This window comes from Podarcis raffonei, chromosome 7 (genome assembly GCF_027172205.1).
Source record: "Podarcis raffonei isolate rPodRaf1 chromosome 7, rPodRaf1.pri, whole genome shotgun sequence".
NCBI lineage: Eukaryota > Metazoa > Chordata > Lepidosauria > Squamata > Lacertidae > Podarcis > Podarcis raffonei.
The window spans coordinates 38014683-38041202 of NC_070608.1; the positions used below are offsets into that span (position 1 = coordinate 38014683).

Consider the following 26520-nt stretch of genomic DNA (forward strand, 5'->3'; position numbering starts at 1 on the left):
CAAATGTTGGAAATGTAAAGAAAAGGAGGGTATTTTTTACCATATGTGGTGGGAATGTAAGAAAGCGAAGGACTTCTGGGAAATGATTTATAATGAATTGCGGGGGGGGGGGGAATGTTGAAATCTACATTTGTTAAAAAACCAGAAGCCCTTCTACTGGGTATTGTGGGTACAAAAATTCATATTAATGATTAAAAAATGTTTTTATATGCGATAACTGCAGCAAGGATATTGTTAGCCCAAAGATGGAAGCAAGAAGAAATGCTAGCTAAAGAAGAGTGGCAAGAGAAATTGATGAACTATGCTGAGATGGCGAGATTAATCGGGAAAATTTGGAACCAGCAGGACCAGACTTTCCTAAAGGAATGGAAGAAGCTTTTGACGTATTTGGAAGGCAACTGTAACCAATTGACATCGCTTGTAGGGTTAAAATAACTTTTGTAAGGAGTAATATATAAATTATTGTGAAAAGAATTGAGAATAGGTATTAAGATTTGAATTTATAGCAATAACTGTAGTAACAAAATGCATAATTAGAAAGGATTTTAGAAAACCATCAGTTGAGGTTGAAGGAAGTCTTAGGCTGAGATAGCCAAAGATTTTGAAATGATGTTTAAAAGGATGATATGCTGGAAAATATGTGTAAAAACCAATCAAAACTATTTATATATATAAAAAGAATAACACGGCTTAAGGCAAATTCTTGGTCTACAGTTATCTTCCCTCTTTGCCTGCCCGTTCCTCTATAATAATTTGGTGCGATTAGCCACATTTATCAGGCTAATAGATTTTTTTAGTAATGGTGGGAAAGCTGAATGTAAATTGAAAATGCTATCATCATTCTTTGGTGACAGATAATTAGTAAATTCACTCATACATAAACAGTAAAGAGAACTTACTGCAAAAATCTGAGCTCATCAAGGCAGAAGGCTGAGTTTCCTTTTAATTCAAATGAAATACAGAAAGCTCACCTTTCAATGTTTCACTCTCTCTGATAAGGAATGACCCGGGAGCATTCCCAGGTGCTAGAAGTTGCCTTTCTGCATCTTTCCTGGTTATGTCTTTAAAGAACCATCTGTAAAGTATTATGGGGGAAAAGTTACACCTTCTTTGTCTTTCTCAAGTGCACAGTGCAAAGTAGAAAATCAAATATTTACAACATATGAACCTACTCTTCTGTTTCTAAGGTGTTAACTTTTGCGACATAGTTGCTTGGGATAAAGCCTTCTCTCTTGGTCAAAAGGGACTTGGCTCTCCACCATTCTCCATGTCTAAGAAAAAGAAAAGAATATTTTGTAAAGATGTATTGATCACATTCAGTGCCATCCAAAAAGGCTTAGACTTCACCGGAGGGAGAAATATGTTGCTTTCCACCAAACATTTCTGGAATCAACTCCTCCAAAAACATGCCCATATTGCTGAAGGCTGTAAGTTGAATTCTAGATCATGCAATTATAAAAATAAATTTCTAATGATTCAGAGCAGAGAAATACAAGGAGGTTCAGCCCATTCTTCTGTGCATCAACTTGTCCGCATTTTGATTAGTATTTTCTGGAGAGGCAGTTATATTAGTCTGGCAGTTGGAGCAAAAACTAACACAAGAGAGGCAGTTGGAGCAAAAACTAACACAAGTCTTAAGATAGTGTGCCACAAAACTCTCCACTGCTAGTCAGACTAACCTCAATAAGTAGTTTTTATCAAGACAGACATTTGGGGGCTTTGGACAAGCAGGGAACTTCAAAATAGAAAGCTTGTGTGCATATGTATAAGTAACTAGCATAATGCTAGTTATTAGGTGGCAACACACACATAAACGTGATCTAGGAGCAACAAACAGAGCAGTGACAATTTCAATACTTACTCCTGCAGAATTTTCATTTTTTCTCCTTTTTTGAAGGACAGGTCATCTTCATGAATGCCATCATAAGGATACAAGGCTACCACAAGGTCCTGATGTTCCTTTTCCTTTGCTAATACAGAAATTCAAGCAAGATATTCTTACTCATTTTTCAAGTCTATCAAAACAGCAACTTGTAGTAGTAACCAACAGCCTTTTAGAAACATACCTTCTATAAACCTCTGACCTGGCAGAAGGATATCATCAGTTGCCTTGAAAAACAAGAAGAAGAGTTTAAAAAATTGTTTTATAACACTATCATATTTATATAAAGGCACACTTATAAAATTAGAACATGTTTAAAACATAACTATACTATTTTTTTTAATGATGACTCACTCTGTTATCTCTGGCAGCTTTTAGATATAATTTATAGCATCTACACTGAAATTCTTAGAAGACAAAGTGTAACGGTTTACATGCCTTCGGCAGTCAACACCTTTGCAGCTTACAGGAGAAGAGGCACATGCTCTGAAATACAGCTAATTGGGAAACTGCTCTATGTTTATCAAGGGACAAGTGCTTTATTAATATACCTAATCCAGAATTGCTTCTTGAAAGGGGTGACTTGCAGCCTGATCCTATTTGTGCTTAGAATCAAGTTCCACTGTGCTGAATGGGACTCCCTTGCAGACAGCTGCTCACAGGATTCTAGATTGTCTGAAACCAGCCTTTGGGCAACCTAGCAGCAGTTAGACCATTAACTGTTGAAAAAGACTTGTTGCAAGCATGGAACAAAAACTGAATACAGTGGTACCTCTAGTTACGAACTTAATTCATTCCAGAGGTCCGTTCTTAACCTGAAACTGTTCTTAACTAGAGGCATGCTTTCGCTAATGGGGCCACTTGCTGCTGCTGCGCTGCCAGCACACAATTTCCGTTCTCATCCTGGGGCAAAGTTCTCAACTCGAGGTAACTCTTCCAGGTTAGCGGAGTTTGTAACCTGAGGTGTTTGTAACTCAAGGTACCACTGTGTTTTGAAAGTATGGTGATGCTTAATAAATGCTTGAGAGGGTTTTTAAAAAAACAAAAACAAAAAACAAAACAGCTGCACAAAAGGACACAAAACTGCTTTTACTTTTAAAACAACCCTCTTCATAAATTTAAGATAGAAAATTGCTAGTTAATTTTCCAATGGTCTACTAAAAGTGGCGGAGAAACCTCTGATGGGCCTTCTGCTAGGTCAGTGATGCTGTGGGCTTACCTAGCAGAGGGCTGCAGTAGTCCTCCAATAAGAACCTGGCACTTGGGTCAGGAGGAACCACTGTTTAAATTTCCTAAAATGACCCTGATGTACCATCATTCTGGAGAACAGTGGGAAATTTAAAGGGACAAGGTCCTCAGATAAGGTGCCCAGTGTTCACTGGAGAGCACTAACATTTTTATTTAAATAAATTATTTGGTCTATAAGGTGCTACTAGACAATTTTTTATTTTTCTATTTTCATTTCGACTGCATCAGACCAACACAGCTACCTACTTTTATTTAATTATTTTTTTAAGGAAGAGACCAGGGCAGGTGTCAACAGTGAGCCCAGCCATGGAAGTGGGGCTCCATGGCTGCCTAAAGATACCATGCACTGACTCCAGGCCTGTCAGGAAGAAAAATCCTCTGTTAATGTCAGTGGATCTATGGTTGCAACTCCATCACTCAGATTCAGTTTACCGTGAAGCAAGATGCATATAGATCCAGTCACACAGAGTTGCTTTTGGCAACTGGAAAAAAAATATTCCTGCTATTTCAGAAAAATGTACCAGGCACTCATACTTGTATGTTTTAGTATTTCTCCATGTGATTATGGGTGTGCACAAAATCTTCTTAACAGACACAGAGCCTCTTTTATAGACACAAGTCCCCTGGGCTCATAAAGTACAATGCGCCTTTGAAATAGTGATGCCTTGGAAGCATTTAAGATACATTGTTCAATCCAGTGGCGTAGCGTGGGGGGTGCCAGGGGTGCCGGCCGCACCGGGCGCAACATCTGGGGGGGGCGCGAGTCCAGAGGGCCCAGCCGCGTCGTGCCCTCGGCCCGCCCCTATTCTCAGAGCGGCCGGCCAGCCTCCGCCTGCTCCTACCTTGCCCACCCGAGGACTGCGGCAGCGCCCGCCCCCGTGGCCACCTACCCCCGCCTCGCCCATTGGCTTGCCTCCCTCGGCCCCGCCTCTCTCCGATGGCCGCGGGGGTGTCCTGCTCGGCGCCGGCGCCTTTTTTCAGGAGGTAGGGAGGCTAGACGTGGAGGTGTGGTCGGAAGCGGGCAGAGAAGGAGGGGAGCTCGTAGCCAAAAGGGCTGCACCGGCCGGCAAAGGGCCGGGGAAAGTTTGGAGAGGAGAAACGCACCGTCATGATTTCCCGGTGGAAGCGGCAGGATTAGGGATGGCGAAGCGTAATTACGCACGAATTTCGCTGGGTGAGAGCTTCGGGGATTGATCGGCGGAAATGGGAATCAATTGGAATATGAGAAAGAGAGAGAGAGAGGGACCATCATTCATAGGCATAGATTTGTAGGGTTAGGGGGCGCAAATCCACGGGTTAGGGGGCGCAAATTACTTGCCTTGCCCCGGGTTAGGGGGCGCAAATTACTTGCCTTGCCCCGGGTGCTGACAACCCACGCTACGCCGCTGGTTCAATCACTTTTGTGACTTTCTTTAAAAAGGAGAAGGCAGCATAGCTCTCAAGTGATGCTACTGGGTTACAGCTCCCATCATCCCTGGGGAGAGGGTCTCAAAGCAGTTTTGGGTGTTAGTTTCTGTGCTGCAGCCATCTCTGCTATTCTTTATTAAAACTTGTTTGTTTGTTTGTTTAAAGAACAACCCCTCAGTGCATCTCCATCTCTGCTTTGTTCACACCTATGCCATTGTTTAAAACAGATATTTTTCCTTTCAGTGTTACTCCCTTCTCACTGTACTCAATGTCTCTCTCTTCCATTCTCATCTGAGAGAGATAAAGGGTGGTGAACCCTTAAATACTCATAGTACACAATGTATAATACTTCTGGTACTCTGTGTTGCCTTAAGTTTCAGATTCAACTGCAGTAATTTAGAATATGTATCTTATTAACAAGCAAACATCTATATATTTAAAACATCCATCAACTGAACTGAACTTCTATAACTGAACAAGCTAACTGACAGGCTTGTTCTAGTTATCTTACAGATCTTACAGATACAGTAACATATACCATCATGGAGTGTGTGGACAAAGGGGGCTGTAGAATAGGAGAGAGGATGAAGTGTGGAATGGTGGTTTGTGTGCAAGGGACGGTTGAAAAAAGAGAGGGAGGAGGAGGAGGCAAGGAAAAGGGGAGTGTAGGTGAGAATGGTGTTTGTGTGCAAAGTTGGCTGAACAATATGATAGAAAGGAGAAAATGTGGAGATAGGGGCATGATTTGTGTACAAGGGAGAGTTAAGAAAAGGAAGGGGAGAGGGAAAAAGGCAGTTGCAAAAAAGGGCATATGAGGCATGGGGATGGGGTTATAGATGAAAGCAGGGGCATGAAAGGGTTTGCAGAAATGTGGTTTCATAAGTGGGCAGATGGTGCAATATGTAGATGTAATATGTGGGAGGAGGAAGACATAGGAGGTTACCATGGGGGTGCTTTGTGTGCAACAGGAGTTGCCTAAAAGAAGTGGAGAGGCATTGACATGAGCATGAAGGTGAAAATAGGGGGCTACAGAATGGAATTGGCTTCAGAAATGAGGTTGCGAAGGTGGAAAGCAAGCTTGCATAGGGTGGGAAGGGAAGCTCTGTGGGGTTAATGTGGGGAAAACGGCAGGAGGCTGGTGAATGGTGCGAGCAGGGAGGCAGCTCCTAGTTTTAAATAAAAAATTTAATTATGCCAGTCGTGCTGTGATCTCACTCTTGGGAATTCTTCCCTGAAACTAATCTACTTACTGGCCTTTGCTGTTTATTGGACGTTGGATCCCTCACATAAATAGTTCGTTCAGATTTACGTACTGGTTCGGTCTTCACATCTCCCTGCAGATTGTCTTTTCGTTTGGATTTTATACATCCCATATTTTCCTGTTGGAATAAATAAGAATTAAGCAAAAATCAATGTTGTCTAGGTTATGTAGCAAAAATCTTCCAAGGCCTTTCTCTCAATCTCTCTTCTATCGGGGCTGCAGCGATTATCTAGAAAGGATAGGGATTTCCTCTGTTCCTTGGTTCCGGAATCTGCTCCCCAAACAAGTTCACTATGTTGTAGTGGCGGGCAAGGAACGCTTTCATTTGCTGGACCATTTAAACTGATCTGGTATGAACAAATCTTACATTTGTTTAATGAGTTTATCTGCCACTTTGTTTCTTTGTTTAAAAGCATTTCTTAAACCAGCAGTGCTTAAAAACCTTGATGCAGTATATTATGCCATTTTGTTTTTCGTTGTATTGGTCTTATGTTCTATGTCGTCTTCATCGTATCAGATTTGAGGGCAGCACAAGATAGAATGAATACATAAAATTGTTCCCACACTAAGATGTATTGCACAACTTCTAGAAATTGGGTGTACATATCTTCAGATTGTTGATTTTGACCAACTGGATTTAAAGAGGAGGATAAAGGACTGAGCTTAAACAATTCTTACCGTGAGCCAAGTTTCTCTCTCTGTATGTATGAATGTATATAGATAAGTGCATATTTACCTAAGATAGGATTGTATTCCTTCACAAGAAAAAGAAAAGCAATATATTTTAATGTTGTTTTTAAAGCAAAGAAATGATTTTAGAAAGAAAGGCTTCTGCAAGGATTTCGCTTTAATTTTTTTTAAAAAAAGGCTAAAATGCTGACTCATCTTGGACAGTTCAGACATAAATACAAACTTAGCTATTAATGGCCTTATCTCTAACACAGTAAGTGTTTCCTATTTCCTCTGACATGCTGGTTTATCTACAAATTACAGGGGGGAACCTTCCTATGCACTGGCTGACAATTTTTCTAGGCCGTTTTGCAGCAAAGTCTATTAAAATTCTCAAATGAGGACATGATACAGCTAGGGTTATTTCTGCTGTGTAACATTTATTTCTGCCACGTACAAAGTTTCCCAGAGAAATTATGTTCCAATGCTGATCTGGAATGAACCAAATTGGCAAAACTTGGTGGTAAGCAACAGTGCACCAGTTTATTTTTTTTAAAAAAAACATTTTTTATTAAAGATTTCTTGGTGTACAAAAGTATGTGAAATGTCTCTTTTTTCAAGTTACATTTTCTACAGATCAGTTTCATTTGTTGAGACATTAGTGTTACCTTAGGAAGAAAAGGGGGAAAGAGGTGGAGGGGGGCATGGTGAGTGGGGGTGGGGTCGGGTGGGGATGTTTCTATTCTACTTAATGTATGTGTGGGGTTTTGTGTCAGCATCGTTTGTGCGGGTTCTCTTTATTACTTGCTTGTGTTCCTTTGGTGGTGAGAGAGGTTGGGGTTGGCCTAGGGTGTGGTTGTTTGTTTGTGATTGGCTGTGGTGGCAGTGCACCAGTTTCCAGCACAGAGTTTATTTGCTCACAAAATCTGCTTATTCTTACATAAATGAGCATAAAGTGAATGGAATGCCCCACCAGTGAAATTCAAGGAGGAAATACTTCAAATCTGAAGCAGCTGTGGGAGAAAGCTGAAGACTTGGAAGTTGTAAGCAGGAGGCTACACATGGAGTAACTAAAATTAATTATCCACCCCAAATTAAGCTCAAAGATTTATTTCCATCTCCACTCACTCCTCAAGACTTTTACAACTGGAAAACTTTGAGGCATCTACATCATGGAGTGCTTTGTCTCCCTTTTCGTATGAAAAAGAGTTCTATAAACTAAAAAGCTCACACACTAATTTGTGAAATTTTAGTTGGTTGCACTAAAAAGTATTCCCCTTTTGTCAATGGGTAGGAGCCAATGTGTCAAAACCAACACTACAGATGTCTGAGAGAACGATGCTTTCAATGGCATTCCCATGTTGAATTATCCCCCTTTTTCTTGCAATGTACAGGGTCACTTACCCTGGGCAGTGACATTTTTATTTAATAATGAGAATATATTTATATTACTTTTGGGGCTTACAATACATTTTTTTTTTACTGCTCACCTAAAAAACAGTAGGGATGGGGCTAATGAAATCAGTAACAAGGGACTGCTGCAGAGAAGGCCCTGCCTCATGTTCCCACCAACCAAACATATTTAGCTAAAAATCAGGTCTCTGAATATTAATGTAGCCTACAAGCAACCCATAAGGGAGTAAGTAGTCTTTCAGATATCCTGTCAAAATCACAATAATCCCACTGAATCTTTCACTATCTGTATGCAACTGTAAAAATAACCACTTCCTAATCCTCAGTTTCAGAGACAAGTGTGAATTTGTAACATCAAGAATTTCTGTTCCTCTTCTCTTGTAGTTTCTTAGGGAATGGAAGCCATTAAATACAACTTAATGAAGTGTGGAGGATGGAAAAATACTCAGTATATAAGTGTGATGATTTCACATTGGAGTTTGCACTAATAAGGAAGGGTCGTCATTTACTGTTCATTTTTAACAGATCATTGGACTGAATAATTATGTGAAAAGGGGAATCTGTTGGGGGTTTTTTTTAAGTGAAACAGAAAGTGGAAAAGGAAAAATATTTCAACCATGATCCAGAAATAGATGTTTCAGGAGTCTGCCACGTCTATATGCGTAATTAAATGATATAATTCCTGTGCTAAGCCACAAAGTGGTAGGTCAACACGGCAAGAGTTCTCTCATCAGATACCGAACAGGCTTATGCTGTAGGTTATGTTATCACCAAAGTTGATCATGCATTTCATAAGAAGACAAGAAGCTGCCTTATAGCAAGTCAAGCTGTAGGACCAGGTACTGAGACCACTGGTGACTAGCCACGGTTCTCCAGGATTTCAGACAGGAGCCCTTTACCAGCCCATTAAGTACTACTGTAGTTTGAGTTTCACAACTTGAAAAGGCATCTGACGTTTTTTGTCTGGGTGGAAGATGGTGGGGGAATAGGCTCTAAAGGCCTGAGGCTCCTAAAAGCTGTGTACTTCCCTATTTCAAGAACTAACATTTTTTGTGTCATTTCCCTTTATGACTGACTCCCTTCCCTAAAGCCATAGTTAGCGAGCACTAATTATCCTGTTGCAATAGCAAAGATTGCAACAAATGCATGGTGTACTTGCATGCACCACTTAACTGCCTGCGTAACCAATTGACCCTCTCAGTAATACTCTTCAGCTTATCTGATCTCCTAGCCCAGGGCAAGGGGAGTAATTTGCCTGTTTCTTAAAGCCAACAGATCTGTCATCACTCTGCTTCTTTTTTCCAGTAGAAGAATACAGTACGGTGTACTCTGTGTTCAAGTGTTCAAGCCATCTATGCACATATGGGCCCCTCCAGCCTGGTGTTTTTTTCCTGAGTGTATTCTGTAATATGGTCATTGAAGTAATAATACAGTAGTGCACTAGGGGTGAATTTATACCAGATGCTCCACACATAATTCTGCTTTATTAAGTGTTCTAAGGTGCTTTCTCAATATTACATTACTGCTGTCTGGAGGGGCACCTTAGTGCTATACCACAACAAAATATGGACAAAAACAAACCCCCAAAACATTTGTGGTATAGAAAAGCAACTGGATTTCAGCAGGAAGCTATAAGGCATGCACTGTTTGGAGATGAAGAAGTGTAACTTCTCAAAGTGGTTGCAGGGGCCAGTGTTCGAAACTCCCATTGTTCTAGGCGCATTTTTATTAGCACAAGCAGTTTATGAACTCTGGGCACAGTACTGCGCCAAAGATTTCTGATTAAAACTGCAGAGTGGAAGGAAAGGAGGACCTTATTCTGCCCCCACTTCCATCTGCTCTCTGAAGACTGAAGAAGAGACCTTCTTAAGAATATCGGCGGGGGGGGGGAGGACTAGACCATGTGAAAAATGAACATAATATTTTAACTGCAGTTCATACACTTTCAGCTTTGTATTCTTGTTATAAAAAAGCGCGCCTAGACATTCCATTGTTGCACCCATAACCTAGGTTTAAGGTGCCATTTAGCTCCTAGCTTTCATACCTTAGTTTCTAACACTGGCAGGGGCAAACAGTATTGAAAGCAGGAACATCTATAATCACCACATTATGATCATAAGCACAAAGCATCATGAATGCACAATAAAGAAGACAACTGAATGGGCCCTATCCTAGCAGAACAGTAAGCAAAGCTCAACAAATAGGTGCTATACAATGTAGTTCAGGGAAGGGAAAGAAAATAAGGCTTAAGAAGAAAACTATTGGTGGACAAGAAACTGACACCTTCTGTCTGAAGGGTTCAGGCTAAGGCAGGCCTGATGAAAGAACCCACTCTCATTCAGGTTATTTATTTTGTCAGGAAGTTAGTGTGTGAAACAAACTATGTATCTGATATGCTAATAATATGCTAATAATAATAATAAGGCAACTTGTTTTTCTTCTTAGTGCTTTCCTATTTAAAACCATCACTTGGAGGGGAAGGGCTTGCAAGTGTTGCATGTGTGACAGTTGAGTAAAAGTGATAAACTTGGTCAACCAGGGCCGGTCCACACATCAGGTGAGGCAAGCGCCTCAGGTGGCAGAATCCATAGGGGCCAGAGATCACAATGCAGTCTGTCCTTGTTCCTGATGTAGATCTTTACTCACCCCTTATTCCTTGGTGGGGAGAGGGGACACCATTTTGTGGTTTGCCTCAGGTACCAAAATGTTTTGGGCCAGCCCTGTGGTCAACTGTAAGAAGTGCCACTCTCTGGTGCTTCTTGTTTAATTCTTCTTAGGTAGCCTTATAGGTGGGAAGCCTGGGTTAAAAGAGGTGCCTGCTTACTTAGTTGTTCATGTTTTTGTAAATGCTTTCCCACTCTTCCCAGAAATATTTCTTGTGAGCTGCTTATTGCAGACAAAGAAAGGGGGAGGCCTTTGAATATCATAGTCTGCTTTCTGTTCTTGTACTTGTGCAGGAGTGAAGTGAAAGTTGCTAAAGACTGGAATCTGCAAATGCAGCAAAAGACACAGATGAAACCACTGCATGTGCTTGGTGTGTGCATGGGAGCAACAGGAAGGAAAAAAAGAGGCAGCAGGCAATGGGGCAAGAGGCTGCTCATGAGACTGTTCATTATTCATTAAATGGAAGTCACAACTAGACATGATGGAGTCTGTCATAACATGTCTGTCCCACCCATTACATCCCAGCAGTTGGTTGTTCCCCACACTTCTCTTCCGTCCTGCCTTCAACACTGGACCGGAGTCAGATGCAAATAAAAGTGCATTAATCAAATGATGGAGGGGGCCAGGCGCCGATTCAGCTTGTTACTCCCTCCTTTTCTTTAACCTGCTTGGCTGAGGAGCATGTGGCTGCCTCACACAGTGGTATACAAATATTTTAATAAATATTGTTCATTCAGTTTCTACCGTTTTCTAAACCCTTTGCTCACTAGCATCACACATCAAGCCAGATGAGAGCCAAAGAGGTTTATGTGTTGCTAAGTTCAACTATAGGCAACCAATGTACATTGGAGGTACGAAAGAAAGTAGCATCATAGGAGATTCACATGTCTGTCTGGGGCAGTACCAGATACGCCTGTGGAAACTGTTAGCTACTTCCTGTCTATGTATAGTTGGATGACTTTTGAGCGTTGCAATAAACCGTCAATATCCATGGGGACAACTTCCTGGGACATTCAACAATGAAATAGAGCAGGGGTCAGCAAACTTTTCCAGCAGGGGGCTAGTCCACTGTTCCTCAGACCTTGTGTGGGGGCCGGACTATATTTTGGGGAAGAAAAAAAAGAACAAATTCCTATGCATCACAAATAACCCAGAGATGCATTTTAAATAAAAGGATACTCATGTAAAAACATGCTGATTCCCGGATCGTCCGCAGGCCGGATTTAGAAGGCGATTGGGCTGGATCTGGCCCCCAGGCCTTAGTTGCCTACCCATGAAATAGAGTAATGTAAGGGTGACTTCATGTTCTCTATTACTTAAAGCCTGCATACTTTTTAAACCAATTTAAATTGGTCACAACTGCAGTTACTGCTTTACCAATTCTGCATCCATTAGCTTGGCTGAGCTCCAAATATAGATTTCTTCACTTCCTCCTTCCCGTTCATGGCAAGAACTTTCACTCCCCATCTGAATCTCCAGCATCTTTCAACCTATGCTTCCCACCTTCATTTTGCAAATAAATCATTTAAACAGAAAGTCTGAGGTGGAAGAGACTTGGCAAAAAGGCATCTCTTGTAACCTGCAGTTATCAGAGATGGCTGGAGATTCCAAAGAAAATGTATTCTTCTAGCTCCAATATTTTGCTAAACTCTATTCAATGGCAACAATTTATTGTTGCATTTCTCTAAAACAAATGTTTTAGCAAAATGCAACAACATAACATCGTTATAGGAAACATGACATGACACCCGCATGTCTGCACTCAGTAATAAATCTCAGCGACTAAGAGAAGGCAGGAAGAAAACAATACAATCTTGTCAAGGGCTGATACAGATTGAACAAGAAACTTCTCAAAGGCAGACTGAGCTTCATTGGGGGGCGGGGAGGCTAATTCCATGTTAGGAACCATTATGAAAAGGATGAAAAACAAAACTGCCCAAGGCCTTTCCTTAAACCTGTAGTGTGACTACACGTGGAATACAAATGACAACCCTGGATAATGCAGAACTAGAAAACGTGAATAAAAAGGCATCCTACACGTTCATCCTCAATGTTTTGGGCTTTTTATTTGGGGGGGGAGCAGAGTAAAAAGGGACGTGGTACAGGTGAACATAATTATGGATGGTATGGATAAAATATGGTAAGTCTCTATGAGGCACAGGATGATGGAACAGATGGGCTTTGGGTGTGATCCTGCAGAGCTCTTCTTAAATTCTTATGGGATTAATAGTCACACAGGAGGAACTATAGCTCAGCACTAGAAGCGTTTAAGTTCAGTTGCCAATATCTCAATTTAAAAATACATATATTGGGTACCAAGCCTGGGGGAAAATAGAATAACATAATAGAGGTACAGTAAGCCCAAGGCAGAGAAGACTTGTGTTCAACTGAAGCTCCTGCCCAGTATAAGATTCTTACGTGCTAAGAAAACATTGATGTGCTACCTTCTGTATATCTACAAAGCTATAGGTTCATAAGTATGAGAAGCTGCATGCCCAAAAGTTACATGTGAATGTAGATTCCATTCAGAAGATCCAATCAATGCACACCTTCCATAAGTTTTATTGTACACAGACTAGAAGTCTACACACCTCTTATTTAACTCAGAGGGCTTTCCAAGATCAAAATTTACTCTCTTTTAAAATGTTGTCTAAGTTGCATAGAACCAGAGGGACTTAGGTGTAGTGGTAGTCTGGGAGAGATTTTCTGAATCCAGACTCTGCAGGCAAAACCAGAATGCTTAACAAACTTCAGTTCCCATGTGGAAGCCACAGATTCCCCATCCCTGAAACAGGTAGTGGAGTCAGGTGGTTTGGAGTCACGCTTTGAGCCCTATCATTGGAGGTGGGGGAAGCCGAGATATTTGCCTGTAGCAGATGATTCACCAGAGAATTCTGAATGGGATATCTGCTTAAGAGCAGGATTGAGGGATGTGAAGTGCATACAATAAACAGCCTAAAACATAAAGGTTATTTTAAGGGGGGCAGGCTTTCTGTTTTTTTGGGGGGGGGGCAGAACCAAGTTATCTGTAATTCAATTAGTCAGTTAAGTATTTTTATTTATTAACTTGATGGGGGGAGCTGCCCCTCTGCCTGCACCCCCTGGGTACACCCATGAAGTAGCATCTTTAACTACTGTCACAGATTTGACATTTATAAAAACATAACATATTAATACATTAAATCTTCAGATCACCAGAGATGTACATTATGAAAGCTATCAAAGCTTTACTAGAGTAACAGAGCTACTGTGTGAAAACACACACACACACACACCTTAGCACCCTATGTATCATAGTATCTCTCACTTTTCTTTTAGAATATTCTAAAGGGGTGGGAAACCTCCAGTCTGCAGACCAAATTTAGCCCAGCATGGGTCCCAGTTTGGACATGGGTGACTCAGCTGCACAAATGAGTTCCCCACAGTGGATCCCTGCAGATAGCAGGCTTGAGTCACTGGCTATGAGCTAGTGCTGGATCAGCTGCACAACTGAATCCCTCTTGGATAATTTCGTCAAGCAGCCAATCCCTGAAAAAAACAGGATTGAAGTCACCTCCCTTGAGTTGATATGTGGTAGCTTACAAGCCCTGCCCCACCCGCACCTCAAATTTGAGCCACAATGGCTAGGGGCAGGGCTTTTTTCAGCCAGAACTCCATTCCAGCATCTCTCAGGTGGGTGCCATTGACATTATAAGAGAACAAGGTGAGTCCTGGCACCCTTTTTCTAGAAAAATAGCACTGGGAAAATAAGAATTTGGTAATACCCGATTCCCCAACCCTATTTTAGACTCTAAAACTTGAGAGCAGTCTTTTTCAATGACTATTAGCTATATCAGGTATGTTCTACCTCCACTGTCAGATGCTTCTGAATACCAGCTTCTGGAGACCACAGAAATAGAGAGTGTTCTTGTGCCCAGGTCTCCTACTTGCAAGTCCCCACAGGCATCTGGTTGGCCGCTGAGAACAGGTTGCTGGACTAGATGGGCCATTGGCCTGATCCAGCAGGCACTTCCTATGTTCAACCTGGTGCCCTCCAAATGTTTTGAACTACAACTGGAGGATGGAGTCCAGCATGGCCGCAGGCTGTTTTAAAGAATAAACTGGTAATAGCTAGCATACATTGACAAAGCTGAAGTTGTTCAGAACATCATTCACAGAATCATAGAGTTGGAAGGGACCCCAAGAGTCATCAAGTTCAATCCCCTGCAATGAAAGAATCTCAACTAAAGCATCCATGGCAGATGACCAACCAACTTCTGCTTTAAGATTTCCAATGGAGGAGAGCCCACCATCTTTCGAGAAAGTTCATTCCATTGCTCTACATCAGCCTTCCCTACCTAATCTGGTGTCCCACTGGATGTTTGGACTCCAATTCCATAAGCCCCAGACACAAAAGCCAATGGTCAGGAATGTTGCAAGTGATAATCCAGGAACATCAGGAGGACCACAGGTCCCCCACCCTTCCATTTAATTGTTGGTAAAGAAACACAGGTCAGGCAGTAGCACACAGCATCTTTAGGAAGCTACTGGCGTCCCCAGTATGATGATGCCTGCCTTCCCTCTTCCCACTTTCCATGAATATTGCATACTGGCAGTTGATGGCCACCAATTTGCTTTTTCCAGTGTGCAAGCTATCATATCAATACATGACGTGGGGGTGGTGGGGAGTGGGGAAGAGTGTTGTACAAACTTAGAGCAGCAGAACAAACAACTCAAAACCTGTGGAAACAAAAACTAACAACACCCCCGCAAGACAGCAGCTTGTTAAAAACGTTGCATGCTGAGGACGTCTGCACATTAGCTATGCATGCATGCCACCAGTCAACAGCACATGGTGATAACAGAAGCACCATAGCAGCAAACCCATCTCACACACAGTGCACAACTATGCTCCCAGAAATAAAGGTGAGTGTGTGTCCTTCTTTACAAGTGACAACCCTTTATCTGAAGGGCTGGCAAAAAACACAGCCCTCTATGTGAAGGACCAAGTTTAAAGATAAAGAACATTAAGAAGGGAAAGCAGAATCCTAAATAATAATATTTTTTTATTAAAGATTTTCTTGGTTTACAAAAGTACATGCCTTGTCTCATTTTTCAGGTTGTACAGTTCAGGTTTTCTATAGATCAGTTACATTTGTTATGACACGTTAGTGTAGAGTACAGTATAAGGTCAAGTATAAGGTCAAGAAGAATAGTGGGGGAGAAGTGGTGGTGAAATTTATATTTCTTTACAGTGTACGTGTAGGGTTTTGTGTTGGCGTCAACTGGATAGGTTCTCTTTCTCAGAATCCTCAAAGTTGACCTCCAACAGCACCTGGACTGAGCAGGCACAAAGGTCACCTGGTTATAGCCGTCTCCGCTGTGTTGAGATCTATTTCTGTTAGCTAGTATTTCTAAGTTGCCAGCCAACCAGGAACAGAAAACTCGGCTTCCTCCACCAGAGGCCCCAGCAGGCAGAAGGCAAATACAGGTAGAACCCAGAAGCTTCTCAGGAAAAGGGTTCAATTCCTGTTTCGGTGCCAGTGATTCCACACAGTAAACACCAACAATACTAAATAGAACATGCTGGGTGCCTGTGTGAGGAGAACTAGCTTTTTGCAAAGTAAAGGGAAGGAAGCCATTTGTACAAGAATGAAGTCTTCAGCAACATCGTTGCTGGAGGCAGGAGAGAAAGGTAAGCAATGGGTTATAAGACGTTTGGGCTCAATTTGTACCCTATGGAGATACAGGAGCAGACCAGAGAAGGAACTCTCATAGAGCCTCTCTGGGGGGCCAGGCCTACAACATAGCATCTTCCCTCCCACTTTATCCACTAGTAGTCAAATATAAGGATTCTAGTCACATCGGCCAGCATGGGGTGGTACCACTACCACTATGTGAAGTGGTAGCTTAATAGAAAATGTTTAGCTGACATGAAATCCTAGGGGAATGGGGGACGGAGAGATATAAAAGGTGATGTGCAGGGAAGCTTTCATTTTGGGATCTCCATTGACTCCAGTGGGAAGGTTTAAGCTATAACATCTCTTGCTTGCTAGCTTTTAGGCACCAAGCAAAGCTCATTCTGTTCCCTTGTACATTTAATAGATTTATATGGATCAGAGATCCTTTTAATCGCCTTTAGTGCTGTCTCTATTAGGGCTTTTAATTGCCGACTACATTTTATGTATTTTTATGTGCTGTTTCATGTGTGTTGGTTATTGTATTTTAGTGCTTTGCAATGTAAGCTGTTTTGAGACTATCTGGAGAAAGGCAGGACAGACATCCTGTGAATGAAAATAGAAGTGCATGTATAGTATCATGTTATCATCAGAGTTGGGATCAGCTCGTAAGCATGCATGCAGCTCTAGCTAGTTTCCATTCCCAAACTGAAACAATCACCACTGAAAAGTGAAGAAAGGGAGTAAGGAGAGGAAGAGGAGTCATTATAGTGCTGCAGTCACCAACACAGCGACTGTATGCAGAACGGTTCCCTAGAGGACATCCCCTGGTGCATTATCATGAAAAGCAGATTTCTTAGGTGTTTTGTCATCATCCTATGTAAAATAAAAATGAAGACCCATGACAACTGATGCCTTGCATCAACATTCCTGCAGTTCTGGCAAGAACCGGATCTGTGATTTCATATATACCGGTATATATATACCGGTATATATATTTATATTGGCAGTCTGCCAATGTAAGCTTTAATTAAATGGCATTTACGGTATTTTTGGAACTGTGTGTTGCAAATTCAATATATTTCATTATTAATTCTATTGATTCTGATCTAGACTCTCCCAACCTCACCCCTGCCTTGGAAAAGCAGAGCAGTGTTTCTGTTTTCTCTTTGCGTTTGTCTTTTTTTGGGGAAACGATCCCCTGCGGAGGGGGAAGAGAAACCACTGGAGAACAGGGAGCTCATAGCACTCCCTCAAAATTATTCAGCCTTCTAATGCCAATGTAGCTGAAAGAAATTGTTTTAAAAAAACAGACTTCCTGCATGAAATAATGAAACCTCAACAAAAGGAACTGTGGCACCATCTTTAGCAACCGGGTAGCGGAACGGTCCCTTCAACAGAACATGCACTCTACCAGATGATGATACAACTGACCAGATGTTTGAAGCAGTAGAATAAAATAATAATAATAATTTAATAATAATACTTTATTTATACCCCACACATCTGGCTGGGTTGCCTCAGCCACTCTGTGGAATGGGATTAGAAGTGTCATCTGCTACATGTCTATTCAGAAGTAAGACACATTGAGTTCAGTGGGGTTTACTTCCACTTCAGTAGGTGTAAGATTGCAGTCTCAAAGTACTAGAGCATGGCAAGTACACAAATGGTAAACAGCTTCCTGGGTAAACAGATAGAAAGGAAGATAGGCAAGATGTATAGAAGTTGTCACTTTGGCAGGTACCTCAATATATAGAATTATACAGTGCTTTTGTTCTGAAAAATGTTTAGGGGTACTCTCATTTTCCTGCTCATATTGAAATACTGCCCCTCAATGAGGCCAAACTTAGATTCAGAAAATGTTTAGGGGTATGCATATCCCTGGGTACCCCCAGAAAAAAGCACTGGAATTATATATTACCCATTGTGTCAGATATAGCCTCCATGTGATATTGGACTCCAATTCCCATCAGCTCCAGCCAGCATGGCCAGTGGCTAGGGATGATGGGAGTTGGAGTCCAATAAATGGAGGTCACCATGTTGTCTATACCTGTGTTATCTATAAATATTATTAAAAGCTGCTACACAGCTATTAAAAGCATGGAAACTTCTTTTGTATCAAGTCCCATGAGCCAATGGTAGCCCCCATGTATGATAGCTTAAGGTTCTTTTGACAAAATAAGTTGACTCAACAGTGCAGCCATGCATTAAATAGTAGATAGTCAGATGTTGTTAAGACTCCAACTGTTATAAGTCCCGCCAGCATGGCAAATCCATCAGGTCCCGAGGACCACAGGTTCTCAATTCCTGGTTTAAAGTACTGTAAGATGCCTTGTCTTGTCTTGGGGTTTCTTTCCAAGCATGATGAAATCACCTTAGCTGTGACTGTACAAACCACAGCTGCACGGAAACCTCTCAAGTGTCAATCATTTGAAATTTGGAAACAAAAAATGTCCACAGAAATACAAAAAAAGGGAAGTCACTGCAGTACAGCTGAGTAATTAAAGCCAGTTTGAAGCCAAAAGTTCACTGGCAGAAGCCCCTGAGGAATTATTTCACTTGCAAAGGTAACTAGAACCCATGTTCATTCCTCTAGTTCTACATGCAACCCTTTAAACAAGCATCCGACTTTTATTTTGAGGAAGCACACTCACTTTCTATTTAGAAGTCCATTATGCATAACCTCTTAACTCTTTGCTGGCTGAAAGAATCGCTCTTCTAAAGCACAGTGTGCTGCTAGTCATGATTTATCTCACAAAAACTGCCATGGAAAAAGAAAGTAATTAATTTTGACCTAGGTGAAAAATAATCAGATCTATATATTTTGATACACTTCTGCGATGCCACAAAAGGGTATGTCATTTTAAGTACGTTGTCCCTTCTGGAGCGGAAAACCTTTTGACAATGTCTGTTCTTCTGGTGAAGTGTGTGGTCACTACCAGCTATGAATATGCAAAGCCTTTCTTTATTAAAATGTGAATAAAACTAACTTTCCACTCTGTGTCCAACAAAAGCAACACAGGTTTGCCATCCCTTACTTAAATTAACTCTGCATGATTCAAAACTTTATCAAAAGCAGCAATCTATTTCTTCTTCAGTACTTTACTTCAAACCAGAATACTACAACAGCCACTGTAGCATGGAGGGCACCCCGTGGGGAGCTACAGCACAAGATGCTGCGTGGGCTTTTGGCACAATCTTTGTGTCCACTTTATCATTCTGTCTTCTATGGAGTGTGTGTACAGAGTCCCCATCTTGTCATGACTATCCTTCAACCAGTAGTGGCTTGATGCCTCCTGCAACTGGTGAGGCAGGAGAATGGTAGGCAGAGGCAACTCATTCTAGTTTTCTCACCATCCTGCTTCCTTCCCTGCTGAGTTTTATAGGAGGAAAACTGAGACTACGGAGGAAGAAGCTGATTATAACTAAGAAAGTAGGTAGGTAAGGCCTGGCTGAGGCTGGTCAGTAAGACAGAGTCCCATTTACCCTAATAGACCAGCTTCCACGGCATTCAACGTTTATTTCAGATCATTCTGCAAATACATTTACTAGATGTGACTCCCAAATGGTACAATAGTCATTGCATTTATATAGCCAAGGACTAAACTACTTACTATTCAGAGAACAGTTTGTGGATACCTGTGATGTAGCATTGTTGCAGCTAAGTATGTGTAGACCTGATCGCTGATTGACTTTAATATCACAATGCTCTCTACTCTGGGGTAAACAAACAAAGCAAACACTTTAGTTTCCTGCCTTTGCTTCCCAAGGCACCAGTGCTTAATACATATATATATTTGGTTGGTTCCCTTTTGCGTGGCTAAGAAGACAGGAAGCCATTTTTGCAGCTGTTCCGGTTTTGGAGAAAATACCAACTTTGTGAAATACCAATTGGGGAAGCTTAGAATAAAACAAATGAAAACTTTAATTTATTCAGCATCATATCTGTTTGCTTCAGGATTCCTTTTTATGTAATTGTTAACTTTAGTTCCGCCCAGATTTCTAAATCCGACAAATTAATCATGAATGGTAACAAAACAAAACACTAGCACTTGTGGTGATTCATTGCAAGCTTTACTTTTACTAAACCTTTTGATTACTTAACAGAGCTTAACAAAAAAGAAAAGTCATCAGAGTGCCTGTGGGGAACAATAGATTATAATGCATCAATATCAGATGCATTAATGCATCAAGATCAGATTTTTCCTTAAGCAAACAAACTCCGATCGTAACAAGAAGGCAGGAAAATGTGAGCGGTACTTACAAAGGACTAAAACAACCAGTCAGATGACCTTAAGAATTCATCAGCACCACATGAGAGAATAGGCCGGATAAACGCCCCTTCCCGCAGGCTAAAGGAAAAGCGAGCCACTGCGAAAATAACGCTACTTCCTTTTAACTAAACTACTGTAACATGTTTTAATCTGGGGTCCAGATAGAAGCTCCTCTAGGGGTCAGGCGCGCGCACTGTCCAATTAGTACCACACTTCCTCTTTTTTAAAAATGTGCTCCGCGTATGGTTCACAATACAGCACTTTAATAATTTTCATTTTAATAAAAGAGAGCGCACAGAGGGAAGGAGCATTTATCAGATTTCAGGGCTTATTGGTGAAAAATAAAAGCTCCCTTGGTATATTACCGCAGCTGAATTATGCAAGGTGGTTATCTAAAAATGATACAAAAGCCCGAAAGGCTGCAGCTGAGAGAAAGGGATTTATCAAAGCCCTCCTCCCAGGAAACTTCACGGTTGATAGGAATCCCAATCTCCCGCAATGCTCTCTACTCACTGATCTCCACCCCCCACGCCACTTCACGATAGAGAAATACTCCTGTAATCGACCTAAAAATCTATGGCCACGCCTTCTTTCCCCTTGTTCGGGACTTATCTCGCGCAGCCTTTCTCCCCCCTCGAAAGTAAGGACCGTCTTTGTATGTGCGAAAGTTATGTTTGGCTGGCAAAATGCAAGGGAAAGAGCTGCACCACTGTTCGCGCAGGTTTGGCCAAGCACGAGCCCAGGTGCTCCTGCCCTGGGCGACATCAGTGTCGCTGCAACCCTATGCACGCTTACCTGCGAGTAAGTTCCACTGAACTCAATGGGGCTTACTCTTGAGTAGGCACGTCGCAGCCTTGCACTAAAGCAACCCACAGATTTTTAGACAGGGGGCATCTACCTCATGGAGGAAATTATGAGGAACCAACCAGCGAAGATTCAGCTTTCTCTCTGCAGGGCAACAGGACTTTGCTACGTGGCTAAAAGCAGCAGCAGCAACACCGACGCTATTAGCCCGAAGCGCGGCGGGGAAGCGGCATAAATGCTTCGGAAGCGGCGGGAGAAGTTCAAATTGCCAGGCTTCGTCCTTCGGAAGCCAAGCCACCTTCCAGCCGCTCCTTCACGCCACCCAACCGGGGCTTTGCCGACAGGGTGAGGGGAGCCCACTTACTTTCCCCGGGGTCCCGAGCTTGGGAAGTCCACGCTCGCTGCTTCAGCCCAATGGCCCGGATAGAGCCCGAGCCCGGCGGGAGCGCCTCGCCGGCAGCCGCGCCGTTTTCTCGGCCACAGGGGAACTGAGAGCACGCCCGAGGGGAACCAGCCAGCCGCCGCCTCCTGCCAAGCGCCCGTCCTGCTCCCTCGCAGAGAGGAACTTGGGCGGCTTTCGCAGCCTGTCGGGGACTGAGGCTTCGCCGCTCACTTCCTGGTCCCGGGAAATTTGCATAGCAGGTCGGGAAGGTGGCCGGCCGGCGAGGGGGGGGGAGCCGGGATGGCGGGCGGGGGGGGGGGAATCTTTCTTGGAAACCGAAAGGCGGGTCCCGGCGGGACGGCGACGAGGCGCTCCAAGGGCAGTGGCAGTGCGGACACACCCGCTCCGAGAGCGGGAGAACTCGCTCGCTCTTTCTCGCGCTCGCAGCCGGGGATCTTGAGGGCAGCCGGCCCCACGGCGCGGAGGGGGCGGAGGGGAGGGGACTCGGCCCGCGGCTCCGAGCTCGGTCAACCCAAGGAAAGCAGCAGCGCCTTCCTTGTGGGTGGGGAGTAATTATTCTGACCGAAGCAACCCGGTGCGTGAGGGGATAAAAATAGCCAAGCCAAGTGGACTCTGGTCCCAGCTCTTCGCCGTCGCCAGCCTCGGAAACGAGCCTCCATCGGGGCCTAGTCTCCCCCCAAGAAGCCTGCCCAAGTCTGGCTCGCGTGGTCCTGGGCAAAGCAGGGCCTTCCGGCCTTTAGACCCCTCTAGTGAAATGGGGAATAGAAACCTTGATTGCATAAGGAAGGCCTCTGAAGATCAATACTCTAGCCACATGCTCCAGTGCTGCGTTACACCACCCCAGTCTCGGAGCCAGGAGAAATGCAAGGGGTTCTGGTGCTTCCCCAGGGTTCCGCTTCCTTAGGGCCAATGGAATCGGCATGACTTCTGCTAACTTCTGCTAATGGAAGTCTTGCTAATCTGAAGGCATTAACCACTGTGTAGATACAGCTGAGTGGCCATCATTTCAAGATAGACAAACTGTTTCATGCAACATGTAGCTCATGTATGGCAAAAATGGTCACTAGGTGGGATGGCATTTAAAATGGATTAGACAAGAAGCATAGTCTACTGAAAACCTTTAGTTATAAAAATGGAGCCTCCTAGTCCAGGAACAGTGTACCCCTGATAATCACTTGTCAGGAACAAGCTCTCTCAGTTTTGCTGCTGCTTGTGAGCTTCACAGGAACATCTGTTTCCCAAGTATTGGAGGCTGTATATGTGAAACCCCTTCATGGATCACTGCCTTGCCGTGGCGAAGGGGCTTGAATAACTCAGAGAAGCTATGAACTATGCCGAGCAGGGCCACCCAAGATGGACAGGTCATAGTGGAGAGTTTTGACCAAACGTGATCCACCTGGAGCAGGAACCGGCAAGCCACTCCAGTATCCCTGCCAAGAAAACTCCATGGACAAAGACAACAGGCATATGAAGACAGGAGTGCCTGGCATGCTCTGGTCCATGGGTCACGAAGAGTCGGACACGACTAAACGACTAAACAACAACAATATGTGAAACAGAACTTTGGCCTGATCTTCTGATCCTGCAAGAGCTGTTCACGTTCTTCTTTCCATTCCATATTAAACATGCCATGCAAATACCTTTATGGAAACAATGCACAAACAAGCAGCTTGTCAGGCATCCAGCACCAGCAGGAATATTTTCCCTGCTGGTATCCCATTTGTTCCCAATTTTTTGCTGTATAAAAAGCCAGGAATAATTAACAAGGGTTTTGGATTGTCATTGTATTTGATTGATTGATTGTGTGTGTGTTTTCATTTTGAACTACCCAGAGGACACTGTTGATTGGGAGGGATAAATAAGCCATAAATAAATAAACAACACAATAATACATAGTTACAGGTAGGTAGCCGTGTTGGTCTGCCATAGTCGAAACAAACAAAAAAATTCCTTCCAGTAGCACCTTAGAGACCAACTAAGTTTGTTATTGGTATGAGCTTTCGTGAACTGTATCTGAAGAAGTGTGCAAATATCCTCCAGCTATTCATGTATATATCACTCACACTAACAATATGTATAATAACAGAGCCAGCAATGATTTATGAGTACATCTTACTGAATATGTTTGTCAATGCACTTGTGCTTCATTAATGCCCAGCATCAGGGGTTCCCACTACAGGGGACTGGGGAGGGGGATAAAAAGAGTAGCAACAGGGAAAAAGAATTGAACAACAACAATTTTTAAATATCGCAGAATGTGGCACTTCAGTTAGAACATTTGACTCCTTGACTAATATGCCCTACTATAGACATCAGCTGTAAGAATTTGGTGGGAAATACAAATAAAGCTTTGCATAAAGCTGTCCTGTGAAATGTTTATATTCAAATACATAATTTAGGTATGATTTCTGATAATAATGCCCTTCAATGACAGAGTTAAAATGTTTGCTGTGGGCTAACCCTGTAAAGAAAAATAATAAAAACATGTCATAGATTTACTGTGCTAAGAGCAAAATGCATGGATCAGAGTACCGGTAGATGTTCAAATTCTTTAAGGCTGGGTGTCACTGACAATTGCCCAGGGTGATCAATGGGCAGAGCATTCATTTGAGGAACAATGAAAACAAATGCACCGTAAACTGAAGTCTGGAAATAACGTGATTATAACTAACCATCTCCTAAGCCCTTTCCCACTCGGCTGATCCCTTCTTGCTCCCCACCCTGTTCCCTCTCCCTCCAACTATCAACTGACAGAATCCCCACACTGCCCAGGCTGTCATTTCCTCCCTCCTCCCTCCTGCCTTCCAAACACAAACTCCAAAAATTTGTTCAAAACAGTTCTGTACTGCTTGTGAAGGATGCCATGGCAAACATCTAATTACATAGCCAACTCTCTAACTGACAAACAAAATAGCTATTCAGCTTTGGAATGCCTCAGATCAGGCTTTGATTACACAAGGATTACTATAGGATTATTATTATTATTATTATTATTATTATTATTATTATTCCTTTTTGATAAATTTTATTGGTTTTCATCAAATTGTACATTTCATCTCGAATATAACAAATCATAGCTGTTTTGGACTTCCTTCAGCGTCTCTGACAATCATCCATATTTATACCTTTAATACACATTCCCTTTTTTCGTATTGCCAATGTTCCTCCTTATTCCTAATATTTCTAATAAACAATACTTATTTGTTTTTTACAGTGCCTCTTGAAATCCTGCTAGTGTTGTGTTAATTCCACATGTATTTTTCAGATAGTCCACAAATTTTTCCCAGTCCTCAATAAACTTTTGATCTTTACTATATCTAATTTTCCCAGTTAGTTTATCCAGTTCTGCATAATCTGTCAATTTTAGTCTCCATTCTTCTACTGTCGGTATTTCTTCTAGTTTCCACTTCTGGGCCAACACAATTCTGGCTGCCGTTACTGCGTATTGGAAAAGCTTGCAGTCCTTCCTTCTTATGTCCTTTCCTACTATCCCTAAAAGAAAAGCTTCCGGTTTTTTCACAAAAGTATATCTTAACATTTTTTTCAACTCATTATATATCAATTCCCAAAAGCTTCTCACTTTCTTACATTCCCACCATTGATGAAAGAACGTCCCTTCTTTTTCTTTGCATTTCCAACATTTGTTATCAACCTTATACATCTTTGCTAATTTTACAGGTGTCATATACCATCTATAAAACATTTTCATCACATTCTCTTTCAGTAACGTACAAGCCGTAAATCTTATGTTCTCTTTCCACAATTTTTCCCATTCTTCGAATTGAATGTTGTGCCCCACATCCCTTGCCCACTGTATCATTACCGATTTAACCTCTTCATCCTTAGTATACCATTCCAACAATATCTTATACATTTTTGACAGAATTTTATACTCATTATTTATTATGTCTTTTTGGAAAATTGATTCTTTTTCAACATATCCTTTATCCTTCAAGTCTTTTTTAAATGTTTCATTTACTTGGAAATAGTGCAGCCAATCATTCATATACTCTTTAACTTGCTCATATGGCTTCAATTTCCATTTTCCTCCTTCACTAGTTACCAATTCGCCATATGTACCCCATTTTTCTCTCATATTAATCTTCTTAACACTCAATACCTCTAGCGGAGATAACCAATGTGGTACTTTTGGTTCTAATATATTTTTATATCTTTCCCAGACCTCTATTAGTGGACCTCTGAAGATATGGTTTCCAAATCCTTTGTGAACCCTTTTTTTATCACACCATAGATACGCATGCCACCCAAATCTGTTGTCGAAACCCTCAAGATCTAGTAACTCATTGTTTTCTAGCTTTATCCATTCCTTTATCCAGCATATACATGCTGCTTCATAGTACAGTCTCATATCTGGCAGGGCGAAGCCTCCTCTTTCTTTTACATCCGTCAATAACTTAAATTTTATTCTCGGCTTCTTCCCCTGCCAGATATACCTTGAAATCACTCTTTGCCATTCTCTGAAGGTTCCTGTACCCTTTAATATGGGTATAGTCTGAAATAAGAACAGCATTTTCGGTAGCACCGTCATCTTTATCGTAGATATTCTTCCCCAGAATGATAATTTCATTCTGGCCCACACCTCCAGATCTTTCTTAATTCCTTTCCAAACCGGGATATAATTATTTTGATACAAATCAATGTTCTTAGGTGATAACCAAATTCCCAAATATTTAACTTTTTTCACCGCCTCTATCTCAGTTCGTTGCTGCAACAAATCAATCGTACTTTGTTCCATATTTTTTGCAATAATTTTGGTCTTTCTCTTATTCAGTCTGAATCCTGCCACCGTTCCAAATTGTTCCATTTCGTCTAACACC

General features: G+C 42.1%; 1 protein-coding gene across 4 annotated transcripts in view; it reads right to left on the bottom strand.

Moving 5' to 3' along the window:
- LYN (LYN proto-oncogene, Src family tyrosine kinase) overlaps window positions 1-21943 on the bottom strand; it is a 41099-nt gene extending 19156 nt beyond the window's left edge. The window contains exons 1-6 of one of the 4 annotated variants that reach the window (XM_053396122.1): window positions 21644-21943; window positions 5851-5916; window positions 2067-2109; window positions 1862-1970; window positions 1173-1271; window positions 972-1075 (exon numbers count right to left, since the gene is read on the bottom strand). In XM_053396122.1, the coding sequence (XP_053252097.1) occupies window positions 972-1075; window positions 1173-1271; window positions 1862-1970; window positions 2067-2109; window positions 5851-5910 (415 nt within the window). In that variant the 5' untranslated portion in view covers window positions 5911-5916; window positions 21644-21943. Of the gene's footprint in view, window positions 1-971; window positions 1076-1172; window positions 1272-1861; window positions 1971-2066; window positions 2110-5787; window positions 5917-20465; window positions 20568-21643 lie in introns of those variants that run through there. The other 3 variants (XM_053396120.1, XM_053396123.1, XM_053396121.1) reach the window with 3 other exon arrangements.
- Window positions 21944-26520: the final 4577 nt, after the last annotated feature.